General features: G+C 35.9%; 1 protein-coding gene across 2 annotated transcripts in view; it reads right to left on the minus strand.

Annotated features, from left to right (window-relative positions):
* LOC135126072 (putative transcription factor SOX-15) overlaps positions 1-11,729 on the minus strand; it is a 94,847-nt gene extending 83,118 nt beyond the window's left edge. Inside the window, exons 1-2 of one of the 2 annotated variants that reach the window (XM_064051863.1) lie at positions 11,339-11,729; positions 3,935-4,407 (exon numbers count right to left, since the gene is read on the minus strand). In XM_064051863.1, the coding sequence (XP_063907933.1) occupies positions 3,935-4,407; positions 11,339-11,379 (514 nt within the window). In that variant the 5' untranslated portion in view covers positions 11,380-11,729. Of the gene's footprint in view, positions 1-3,934; positions 4,408-4,543; positions 4,794-11,338 lie in introns of those variants that run through there. The other variant, XM_064051864.1, reaches the window with a different exon arrangement.
* Between the last annotated feature and the right edge of the window lie 2,134 nt (positions 11,730-13,863).

The following is a 13,863-nucleotide window of genomic DNA, read 5'->3' on the forward strand; positions in this document are numbered from 1 at the left end:
TAATAAATTTTATGAACTGAGTTGGAATTTACTTTAGTTCAATCCTTAAGCACACAGTGTTACTTCTAGGGCTAAGAAGAAAAAAAATAAAATTTATACTGGCGAAAAAAATACAAATACAAAAGAGAAAAATTTGTTTTTTTTTTCAAAATAATAGAGCTTTTTAAAAATTTCCAAAATGACAATTTCATTCTTTTCAGAATAATCTTCAAAACAGTTTCATGGATTATTTATTTATTAGCTGCCATAAACAGTGCAAGTTTTAACCGAATAATTAAAATCGAATGAAAATAAATAATTAGCCACCCTGTATATAAAAAGTTATTGTTCAGATATTACAAGTAGATTGTTTATCGATTCCTTTTTGAGTATTTTTCCTTGTGTGATTATACCAACAGATTACGCTTTTGAATTTTGAGTGGAGGCAGAGATTCCACATACAGAGTGTTCCAACTCAATTATACAGAGATTTTTCAAAATTAAGTATATATATTTTGGCAAACCAAAAACTGCTTGTAAAAATTTAACATTATCCACATTTTTCGATAAAAATTCTCCAAACTAATTGCCCAAATATTACAATTTTATTTTATTTTAGAAATAGGAGAGATCCATTTTTTTTTTTGTTGAATGTTGAACATTGTTAATTAATTAATTTTATGAACTGAGTTGGAGTTTACTTTAGTTCAATCCTTAAGCACACAGTTTTACTTCTAGGGCTAAGCAAAAAAAAAATAAAATTTATACTGGCGAAAAAAATACAAATACAATAGAGAAAATTTTGTTTTTTTTTTTCAAAATAATAGAGCTTTTTAAAAATTTCCAAAATGATATATTTCATTCTTTCCAGAATAATCTTCAAAACAGTTTCATGGATTATTTATTTATTAGCTGCCATAAACAGTGCAAGTTTTAACCGAATAATTAAAATCAAATGAAAATAAATAATTAGCCACTCTGTATATAAAAATTTATTGTTCAGATATTACAAGTAGATTGTTTATCGATTCCTTTTCGAGTATTTTTTCTTGTGTGATTATACCAACAGATTATGCTTTTGAATTTTGAGTGGAGACAGAGATTCCACATACAGAGTGTTCCACCCCAATTATACAGAGAGTTTTCAAAATGAAGTATTTTGGAAAACCAAAAATTTTATCGGGTGATTTTAGATTTTGCCTTTCTCACAGTTTTTAAATTTTGTATTCCCATATAGAACTTCACAATATACAGGGTGAGTTACTCAGCGTCCGCTCTTCGATGTCTCATTATAATTATTAGAAATAGGAAACAAAGTTTATAGTAAAGTTGTACAGTTCTTTAAGGAATATATACTACAATTATTTTCAAACATACAAAGTGTTCTGTTTTTAAGGCGTAGAGTTCTCTATATATTTTTATATATTCTGATTCACCTTTTCTTAAGCTTTAGAACCATAGTTTATTTTTCAAAATTCGATGCGACGTTGCCAACTTATTCCATTTTTCTAGAATTTGTTTAGCAATGGAACAGTTCACGAAAAAAGATAAATAAAGATACATACTTTGTTGTGGTCTAAATAAAACTTTGTTTAAATGTACAGAGTGTTTATAAAAAATAAATAACTTATAACAGTTTCAAAATATTGATATGTATTTCAGTTTTTTCACAAAGAACACGTTGTTTTTAATTAGTGCATCTTATTTAGTTCTTTATTCTTTTCTTTTGGTAAGTATTTTCTGTATTAAAAGAGAGAAAACAAAAAATAGAGTAAGAGGCTGCAATAAAAAACAGAAACATCGATATATGAAAATTGTGTAGTTATTTTTTATAACCAACCTGTATATTAAAATTTTCATTAAAACCCGCACCTTGGTTTATCTCTTCCATAAAATATTGCAACACAGATCTTGAAAATAACGTTATTGCATTTTTTTGTCAACCCTTGCATTGTCAAAAAAATCAAAAAAATTAAATATCGTGACAACGTTGCACTGGAATTTCAAAAATAGACTATGATGTGGAAACAACACACTGTGTACTACTTATAATTGAAAATAATTTTGTTGTATGCTGCTCGAAAAGCGTGCTCAGTGACACCCTGTATATTAGTGGTAATAAAAAAAATTGCATCTTTATTAACAAAAATATGATGACTGTTCTCTGTTATCAGGACCCTAAGGTTCTTAGTTTGACTTGCTAAAAATTGGCTGTAATTTTCCAAAATTAATCAAATTATCCATTTAGCGCACAGTTGAACATTTGTGGTGCCGCGAAAATTCTCTGGCCCGAAAGAATATTGTGTTATAAGTCAAAAATTTATTTTTTATGGTTACGTACACACCTTAGAGTTTGCTTTATATCTGTAAACGAAAGGTTTTAAAATAATGACATTATTATATCAAGATGGCTAGTCTTATGAAAAAATAGTTGGGAGTGGTTGTAAAATAACCAAGACAAGTTAGCCACAATTACCATGGAACAAAAACCATATTTATATGCACAATATACCACAATGAACTGAAAAACTTATGAACTACCGTTTTAAAAGGTTTATCTACAAATTACTCGGTTGGCTCATTGGTAACAATTTTTTGTTTTGTAATGAAACATGTAGATTAGCGATTGTGTGGTTAAAAAAAACTACTAAACAGGTCTTTTCGCACCCAAAGCGACTTTTATAGTTTCATCAAGTTGCCTAAGATTAACACTACAATATTTGCCACCTTTTCAAAATAAGGAATCGGAGAAAATTTATTTAATCCAGCCCCTCATCGCAACGAAGCGCAAACCACAGCCAACCCGACCAAACCGTCATAATTTCCAACCTCCACCGATTTTTGCCCCACTAGACTCGTTCATGGGTCATGAGCCCATCACCGGATCCACACCCATCACTCGTCCATTTCGACATTTTCGCCTTCCGTCCGATCTCGCTGTCGCCTCGACCGGCGTCAAATGCAGCTTTTATTTTTCATCACACGTCACCGCCTCGCCACACCATAATTCTTATGGGTCGCGGTGTCGGCAATAAAACCCATGCATACGGTCGCCAGGCCGATAATGGAATCGACGAATCGACCGATAACCCAACGCGTCCGCGTCCTATCATTAGATATAAACAAGTCATTCAGCCATTTTCTATGCCGGATGACCTTAAAACAAAATAAAGGGGAATAATTGGAGAGTGGCGTGGATTGGCTGGCCGGCCGGTCGATGCCAGACCGTATCCAATGAGCGGTGAGGGCAGGCCGACCGGTACTTGAGCCAAAACCCCATTAATCCATGGCTAATGAGATGCACAAATCTTGCCGGCCGAGGTACGACCCGTACCGACGCGACGTCGCACGCGCTCGCGAGTCGTGGGCTGAGGCGGGAAGGGGGTGGCTGGCACCGCCGCGACGCGAGCAAAGGGTGGTACTACCACCAAATAGAGCGATCCGTGGGTGGACATAATGCTGTAGTGTGGAAATAGTACCCGTGTTTGTTGTTTGTACTACACACTAACAACAGTGCCATAAAATAAATCGCTTAAAGTTTGTCGGGTAGTACCTATCTTTGATAGTACGTGCATGGGTGAAGAATATAACTTCGAATTGTGTACTTGCATGTGCAACTCCAGCTATGGCCAAGGAAGTACTATAAAAATATCTCATTTCACGGTTTCTTGGTACCTCACAGGTTATAAAATATGAAGATGTTAATCACAGTAGGCGTCTATCTGGTGAAAGTTTTCAAACAAATAGTCTTCAAGATTACTATATTTGCTCCCCTAGAGAAACCGATGACGTCATTCCATTTTTGTGGTGATAACGTGACTAATATCTCTAATTTTCGAAGAAAGCACGTAACTATGACTATTACTCACAAGCATAAAGTTCACCCGCGATGGTACCATTACCCCCCAAGAACCCAAAAAACTTTTCCCCCTAAACTACAACCAGTACTACTCACCCAACATCTTGCTGAGATCAGCGTTGTGCAAGTCCGGATTCTCGTCTGCCAACTTCTTCCTCTCCACCTTCGCCCAGACCATGAAGGCGTTCATGGGTCTCCTTATCCTCGCCTCCTTGGGCACTTTTTGTCCCTGAGCACCAATTTTCGGCACGAAATTAGTCCTTGCTTGTGAGAACACGGGCATAGTTTCCGCGTAACTCGGCCGGATGTAGTCGGCACCACTGAATCGGGTGGTGTCGTACCGGTAGTCGGCGTAGATGCCTTGGTTCATGTCGCCCCACATCTCCTGGGTCTTGGGCAGGACCTGGGGCAGCACCTGGGACGCAGGGATCATATCCTGGTCCTGGTAGTCGTACCGGGGGGTGAGCTGGTACTGCGGCGGGAGCAGGGGCGAAGGGGAGCTGGATGGGGAGAGGCAGTTGGTGTAGTGGTTGGCGGTTGTGGGAGACGAGGTCGCGTCGTCCATTATCCTGGAATATAGAAAGTGAGGGAATTAGTACGTTTTAATAAAGTGCTAACATTTTTAGTGCAGCGTCATTAGGTACCACCTGTAAACCTACGTACCACCATAATAATTCCGATGTAGATGTTTATTCTAGCACTTACGTGATCTCACAGCGTTCGTCCCATTTTCTAAGCTCACAGGTCAACTGACGATATTTCTAAACCAAGACGGTACTAACAAATATTTTGAAATTCTGTTTATCGGAAAGGTAATCAATAAAAAAATACGGTGATAAGCACGTGTCGTAAAACACTCAACTTAATTGAGTGATGTTGATTACACTTAACTGGTAAATCAGATGCATCAGTATGCATAAATAAGATTTCAAAGTACCAATTCTGAGAACAGTACCACCTACTACGGCGAGATAAACGTTAGTTCTAGGAGAAGTACGTTTTAGATCTGACTCGTCAAATGATAACCGTTATTATTCTAATTAAAGATTAGATATCATGTAAAGTTATTCTCGCTTGGGGGTACTCGTTCTGTTTTCTGAATGATTCCGCGACGGTACTACTTTGTCGTCTTTGAAAATATTTTCCTTTCTACTTGTTTGTAATCCTCTCGACGTCCGTTGTGAAACTCTTGACGTCATTATCACCTTGATAATGATTTTTTTTCTCTAATTCGATTAATTCGCCAATTAAGTACTATTTGATTTCGCGATAAAGCGACGTCGTCGTACTTCGAACACTATTTTTTTCTGTTACAACTCGCAACGGATAAATTAATTCCACACTTGAGTTATCAGGGTGATTTTTTCGTGGTGGTACCTACTAACCGTACGTTCGCAAAAAACCCGGCTTTCTTAATATCAGAACGTTATAAAATGGCTTTAATGTAAATTATTGCACAATTATACAATTGTAATTAAATTAAATTGGATCGTAAATTGCTGCTTTAAATCAAGATAACCGTTACATAAAATATGTGTTATTGCCTATGGCTCTGGATAGAGTAATTATTAGTAATGTGTGTTTTATCATTGTAGTAGATTTTTTAAGTGGCGACGTTTCGGTAGTTTACACCAACACCTGTCGGAAACTGCGCCTGATAAGATAGACATTCCGCTGGCAGAAACATGACGACACAGCAAAAATGTTTCGGAATTTTGATGAATGATCTTGTTGTTTTATGGTACGACTTAACCATCAGTTACGATATTGATGGTACCGCAGGCTGTAATTAAATTTAATACTTTGTATTTTTGAGAACTTGTGAACCTGCTAATTATCTTTATGTGTTCTTTACCAGTTTTTGTGTTTATTCAGCGGTACGTGGTACCAGCGACGGAACTTTGCCTCCACGACTGGTTTTTTGTAATCAATCAGGTTTTAGAAATTACAAGCAAATACCACATTTTAGAGATAAAATATTGTGTAACTTTTAATGATTAAGATTATTGCTGTATCAAGATGGTGATATGCTAATCTGAGTGGAAAGGCGAAACGTATATTTTGGATTTCGGTAGTACTTGTCGTCGTTTAGCGCCAGGGTGCCACTCAAAACGTGATATTTGTATAATTCGTAACCTGAGACATTTAGTACTATTTCTAGATTAATCTTACGCTTTGTGGTACCTCAATTTCAAAAGTAGTACGAAAACCGTTTTAGTACCATCTTACGGCATTCCCAATCGTCAACTCCATTGTGCCTTTTCAAGATAACGTATTCAATTCTAAGTCAATTTTCCACCAGTTATACACTTTTCAGATTCTGATTGACAGATTTACGAGAGCTAGTTTATTAAGAATCCTTTATTAATTAGGAAATTTTCAAACAATCATTGCAGGTAATTAATAACCATCTTTATTAACCTTTGATAAAATTCCAAATGGCACCTTCAGCTGTGACGACGGTTCTAGATTGTGGAAGACGAATGGAATGAATTTTAACAAACAAATTAAAATTACTTAAGAACACTGATCATATCCAAAAAGATCAAATCAAAACTTGTGGTTTATAAAAATCTTTCGAATTTTATCGCTGTTAACGACACTTATATTTTGTCCTCTAGACTGTTATCTGCGACTGCAATTTGACGAAGTATTTTTAGCACTATTATTAAAGTTGTTATGATAATTGTAACATATTTGTTAAATTCGTGAGCTGATTTTAATTAGTTTCCAAAAATTCATCAGTACTGTTATTTAGCCAACTCTAAACCAAAACGTTTCCGATGGCACAAAATTGTCATACAAGACTCACGAAACGCATATTTAAATTTTGAAATGGTAATTGTTAACTAAAATAGTTTTCTATTTTCATTATCACAAGTACTAAAACAAACATTTTTTTTTGTGGAAGTGAATTTGAAAATGAGCTTTACTATACTAGATTCGTCCTTATTTTTTCTATGACTGTTATAAGGGAGAATCGACTAATAAGAGAGGAAAAAAGTTTACCACCACGTGCGACGCGACGCTACAAAGATATTTTGACTTGTTATACACACACTATTTTTTCTAGAACACAAGAAAATAACCCAGCGCATTATCGAAATTTTAAAACTATGGTTTTCATTGTGCTCACATTCTAACCATTTTGAGAACTATTACTCACTCTTTTAATTTTTCTGTTTCTTGCGGTTTAGTTTAAAATTAAAATAAAATTTAGTTAATATATTGGACGGTTGATGGTTTGGGACTTTAATTTTGTGAAATTTATTTCATTTATTTAAAAAATAATCGCTAAATAATATATTTAAAAAGACCACAGGATCTATTCAACGAATTAACTAAATAAATTCTCCGGTGTAGTAATCCGCAATTTTAAACCCTAGAGAACTAACTAAATATTTCGCATGGCTCTTTTTAAATGTTAATGGTGATTTTCTAAAGCTTTATTCTTTCATACGCCGCAACAAGAGATCCAAAAGTGACGCACTGCCGTCGCTCGAGACGACAATTTCTCAAGAGTAACAAAGAGATTTTGCGTTTGTGATACATAGGCTATTTTTTCTACAGTTACACGTGAAAAAATACTTATAACACGCGTTTAAACCCCTCTTCTTTTTTTCTTCGATCATTTCATGAATATAGCGAAATAAAAAAATCATTGTTAGTTTAATTTAACGAAAGTTATTGAGCATTACACAACAGAGCAGAAAGTTTCTCTTGTAAAATGGTACCAGAATGGAATTTCCGTGTCTAAACAATGTCTATTCGTACGTTCCAAAATGCAAATGTCTAGCGTAGGAACCATTTGGCGAAGTGTCAAATTAACCAAATAAATTTTATTCTACACTAGGCGATAATTACGAGAAAGAAAATCAACGCAACATTCTTTCCACACTAAGAAAGCATTTTTTTTTTTAATTTAATTAAAGGAAAAATTTTTCCATCAATAGTTTGAGTTGTTGCGATAAACGAATTTATTTTACTTTGAGTTCGTTTTTGAAAATGATCAGTAGCACTGGTGTTAAAATAGACTGAAGATAAATATAAATGACCCAACCCACTCTGATAATAATAAAATGATTTCAAGATTTTGATATCTTTTTTTAAACAACATTAATATATTTTTATCTTCTTAAAACAGTCTTAATACTGCGGGATTATTAACAAAGATGTTTTGATCAAATTGTCTCTATTTATATAGCACTCGCATTTTTAAAATAACCGTTCAGAAAATGATGATCATTTCCAGGCTTGATTAAACTGTACAACCTCAGAAATTGACTTGATTAGTGTTTGCTATAGCGACGTTTTTTTCTTTGAACGTCTCAATCATCTCCATGCAAGCTAATGACCAGTCGCAATTTCGATCAATTTCCCTGGAAGAAATTGATCATTGATCCACGATATTGATCATTCTCCTCATCGGTGGCAACAAATCGAAACTCGTTTGTCATACATCAACCTTTTTCACTTCCCATCCGAAGACATAAGCACACTCTTAACCGTTTTTCCCCGCGTCAGTTTCGAACCATCTCTCGACATAGATGAAATGCCGCAAATAATTGCGAAAAACCATCTCCCCCCTCGGGTTAAGCACCGTCCATTAACATACTTGCCGGTTGATTTAAACGTGATATCGTGCAGCAAATGTCTTAATTATTGACCAATGCGACGGCGCGAATCTAAACGGTCTGCTAAAGCCTTTTCAGGACATCCCAGTTAGCCGGGTCTGAAACAAAAACCGGAGCAGTCTTGGGATGGTGCACGTGAGACGACTGCCGAGAATACATTTTAATGTGAATTATTTCTCTTGAAAAACCGTCCTCTTATCGGCTGCCAGTTTTTGCGGCGGACGGTTTTAGTGTGTGGAATTTTCAGAGGTTTTCGGGTTTTGGGACTTTTTTTGCCGGCCGGAGGACGAGGAATGACGCGAAACGCGGATTGTTGGCGAGGTTTTACCCTCCAAAGCCAGACGATAGCGTCCCGCAAGAATTCAAACGAGGACCGATTCTATTCCAGTTGTCACTCGTTCGTCAAAAATTGTTTAACAAATCCTGTTGTTGTCGTCTAAGTGCGACTTTAATTACGTCGAGGCTTCGGGTTTTCCTATAGGGTGGCGTTCTCCAAGGCTCCTCTCTAAATCCTCTGCTGTTTTCGTTTTGCGCAATATGTCATTGAATTATCTCGTTTTCAGCATAGTGACGCAGTGGCGCAAGTCATAATCCAGTTTAAGCCCGCTACTGTTTTCCTTTTTCCGAAAATCACCAGTTTTTAGTGTGACGTGAAGTGGTACTGTCGCGAGAGTAAACGTGGACTGTAGCCTGGGGATTAGGCGTAATTCTGTGCGTTTTAGAGCTTGATGTGTTTGCTTTGGTGTTATCTCGGCTCGTGGAAAATTTCGGAAAACCTAAATTTCCTAATCGTCGATAAATGTTACTTCAGGTACTTGAGGTACTCGAGGCGAGCGTTCAACTTTGGTGGTTATTTGTGGATTTTTCCGCGGGCTGCGGCTGTCGAAGTTTGCCTAGATAATTCTGGTTAAGTCTTTGATGATTTTACCTTTTAGTGTTTGTTTTTACTTTGGACGTCACGGCTTCATGTGACTTTCGTCAGAATTTGCGCGATTAACGATGTGTGCGTTGGGATTAAAGCATGAAAAATAAAAATATTTCGGAAAGACTGAGTCAACACAATTAAGACAAAGAGATCTATTTTTGGGTTGTATCTATAGTAAATATTTTTTGAATGGAGTGCTGCCAAAATTTTGGACTTTTTTTTTTAGGGAAATTGAATTCAAGGCAAAATCTACATGCGCTTTCGGACGGTACAACTATTTTATGCAAATTCATAACCGTTTATAGATTTAATCAAATTAATTCGTAGGTTGTGGCTTTGACGTCAGGAAATATTATTAAAATACAGTTTTAAAAAATGATGTCAGCACTTTTTTAGGTTGGCGTAAAAATAGGTAATTAATAAATTTATGACACATTTTTTATGGAAAAAATTGATCAGTCAGTGTTGTTTATTAAACATAATTAAATTCGAGAAAGTGTCCTTTATAATTTGGTTATAGTTCCGGTTCTGAAATAGTGATCATTGACCAGATGATTTTCTGACAGGTTTATTTAGGTGAGAATTATAACAATAAACACGTTACGAAGTTAACTACTAAATAAAATACTTTAGTCAAAAATACTATTTCAGAACCAGAACTATATGCTATATCTATCGTCAGTACCGTAATGTAAAATGTACGTTAATTTAAAATAAATACTGACTGTACAATAAACATAAAGTCATAAGGAAATTGGAATTTTCTAATACATCAAGTGATTTAAGTACAACTACGTTATTTCTTCGTGTGAACGTACGTTGCATTGACGTTGATTAATAACGTCTTTGTAACCATAAAAACAATCTCTGAGTCTCAACATAGCATTCTGTTTATTAGATAGGGTATTTTTATTTTTTTAGACCCACCTTCTGTGTTTCTTTACATACAATAAAAGTACTGATTGGGTACTACTTAGAGATGTGATAAATTATCGTACAAATTAAGAGCTCAATTTGAATTAAATAAAGAACTTCTGTAAAAACTTAAAAAAAAATGTAAAATCAAGCAGCTGGTGGTACCCGCTTATAAATATTTTTTCTGAAGTCGTACTTACAAGTTGACGTTTATAACATGTTACATGAGATCCAATTAATGGTCATAAAAAGTGATGACAAGTTTATATTTATTTCTATAATTTTATTTTTTTGTAGACAAACTCTAGTACTTTGGTACTACTTGGACTGTGTTTGTAGATGTTAAACAGAGTCAATTTAAGCAGCAGTAAAATAACTTGAAATGTAGAAACCGAAAGAATGAACAAAAAACTATAAAACAAATATTTGTGTAAAAATAATAGTCGACGTCTTTTTGTTTATCGACCAAATAGTTTAAATCCTGTCCTATTGTTCTAGACATTTGTTATTTCTAGCATTAATCGAGCGAGTGCCGTTTCTAAGCGAAAACGTACTACAGGCAATTAGGAAAACGTTAGAGCCGCTATCGGTACTATTAGTACTTTTCTATAAGTGAGTAAAAATGCAAGAACCGTGCCATTATTCGTTCCCTATTGTATTCCCGGCCGTCTGCATTCTTGAGGTACTCACTCCGATCCGTTTACTCTTAAAGAAAGGCCGGAAACGTACCGCTCGGAAGCTAGTTCCCAAAAGGCCGGCAAATCTCTTGGAATCAGTTCCGCGTAGAAAGGGTACTAAAAATCCCGTATTACCATACAATACTCGTCCGAAAAGTGCATCGTTTTTTGGTAGAAACCGTCGCGAAATAGTGCACAAACCCACCTCGCGAAGCTAGGTCAAGGCAGTACCACGAAACAATCGAACGAAATAATCAAAACAATGGTACGGCTTTAATTGCCGAGTCGCGGTTTAGGTTAGGCCGGAGAATTCCTCGCAGCGCCTGACCAAAATAAATAAGGTACTTACGGGTACGTAAAGGTACTACTGCAATCTTCGTCGGAGGCCATTTTTTAATCGATCACGTAACGAATCACCTGTCTTTGTAGCTTTATCACCACTTCATCTATCAGTTTCGATTGCTACATTCTACGCGCTGGTACAAAAGTCGGATTAAGAAACCCGTGTTTGCTCGCCTATTTAGCAGGCAAACAATCCTCCTGTTTACATTGACACTAGTGTCACTGCCGTCACTATTCCCGATCACTGGTACCGCCGCCGTCCGCCGCGCGAGCCATATTCGACACCTCTTGACGACGTTCCAGCTCACATCTAGGCACTTGCTTCCGACGGACGCTCGCTGGGAGACAGCGCGTGCAAACTCGTACTCGCGTTCCGTGTTACTGAACGGTGGGCTGTGTACCCGCCATACCTGCTCTAGGTAGGGTAAAGGTAAGGTTTACCTGCGCGCGTGGCCGTCGCTTGTACTACACTTCGGTGTCGGTTTCAGTTTCAGGTTTCAGCAGGCTCCACTAAAAATACGTAGGTACGACGGCCGTTTTATGGGAGCCGCGCAGCGAACAATAACTAATGCATAGGTTACATTTTTATTATCGACGCTGCTAGGATTTACTATTGCACAGCACGTTTGGATGTGGCAGTACCGGTGGTACTGCCCGAATAGGGGTGGGGAGTATTTGACGGAACAGGTATTTCGGAACTGTTACCAACGTGGAACAGGAACAAGTTGTTATCGAAGATTCGAAATAACAGTTATTCGGGATAAATCTGTTCCTTTAAAATAAAAGTCCGCAAAACTGGTTTTATAAGTGAAACTAGCGATTTGCGATGATAAATTTAAATATATAATATAATAATACAATAAATAATAATACATATAAGCAGAAAGGTAAAAAATAGAGAATTATTTGGAATAAAGAATTTTATTTAATAAAGGCACTGTTGTAATTGGATGCAGTGATACAAAATATTCAAGATTTAATATATTTTTTAATTTAGTTTTTTTTCCAATAAAATAGTAAACTAAGAAATTAGATAACAGCAACGAGAAACAACATATAGGAACGTCAATTTTCTCTTACAGGCTACGTTGGTTATAAATAAAAATTATTAAATTTTTATATTAAATCAAAAAAAATCTTAAGTAACAATTTCAGATTCCGAAGGCAAAATCCGAAGACCAAAATCGTAACGTAACGATAACGAGTACGTAAAGAACAAATAACAGTTTTATCTGTAGCAGAGCCGCATAGTAGGTATACGGGATGAAAGTGTTCTTCCTAGGAAACGCAATAACAAATTGTTCCAGAATCACTGTTATTTGGAACTGTTCCTAAAATGGAACAGTAACAAATTGTTCCTGTTCCTCAAAAAAGTAACAGTTCCCCATCCCTATGCCCGAAGGAAAGACTTACGAGGATGTGAATGGAGGATGGGAGAGGGTTTTGTTGGCGGCGAGGAATCGCGATTGCTATGGTACTTTGGCAGTACCGGTTGAACATGATCAGGCGTTTGATTTTATGACTACTAATTACCCCACAGTTTTACTATGCAATTAAAAATTTGGAATTTCGTGGTTCTAGAAAATGAAAAAAAGCTAATTCTGGGGTACTACTCACCAAACATGGTCGCCATTTGCTACTATGACGACAGATTTTATTCGCACTACAGATTTGATGACACCACAAAAAAATCATTAAATAAACATTGTGTACTTTTTTAGTGGAAGTACTCTCTGCGTTTTTATATATTTACGTTGGCTCACCCAAAAAAAATGTTTTAGTACCACGATTTATATAAATTTTAGCTATAATTTATTTTCTCTTAGTTTGAGTTTGAGGGTACTACATAAAAATACCTAGGTATTACGACTGTTTTATGCGAAACGCGCCACGGACAATAGTACTGCATAGATTATGTTGTTATTATCAACTTGTGTTGTTAGAATTTACTGTTGTAAGCCACATTTGGGTGTAGCAGTACTGTGGTAGTACTGCTGAAGAAACGACTTACTTTGGCAGTACCTGTTGAACATGAAAAAAAGTTGCTCGCCAGGTACTACTCACTGAATACGGTTGCGATTTTATGGTCAGAAGAGATTTTTCGCTCCGTTGAAAACTATTGACACCTAGATGATGTTGTACTTCTATTTGGCAAACTATTGCATTTGAGTAGTACCTACCAGCAAAAAATAGTACGATATTTTGTGGAAATTCAAAGAATCGGTTTAAAGAAATTTTATATAACATAGGATATTTAAACACATTAACGTCACTATTATTATTATATTATATATAACTGGTACTAATCAACTGACAACTAATTTGTGAATATTTTTATTTACAAATGACAAACACACTTTAGAATCACAATTTAGATTTTCATAATTTATTTTCTTCCAGTTTCAGCTTCAGGGTACTCCGTAAAAAACCTAGGTACTACAGTCGCCTTATGCGAATCGCAGCGCGAACAATGGTACTGCATAGATTATGATGATATTATCGTCTTATGTGTTGGAATTTACTGTTGTAAAC

Source organism: Zophobas morio, unplaced genomic scaffold (assembly GCF_036711695.1).
Source record: "Zophobas morio isolate AGI-343-1 ecotype UQ-CSIRO unplaced genomic scaffold, CSIRO_AGI_Zmor_V1 ptg000010l, whole genome shotgun sequence".
NCBI lineage: Eukaryota > Metazoa > Arthropoda > Insecta > Coleoptera > Tenebrionidae > Zophobas > Zophobas morio.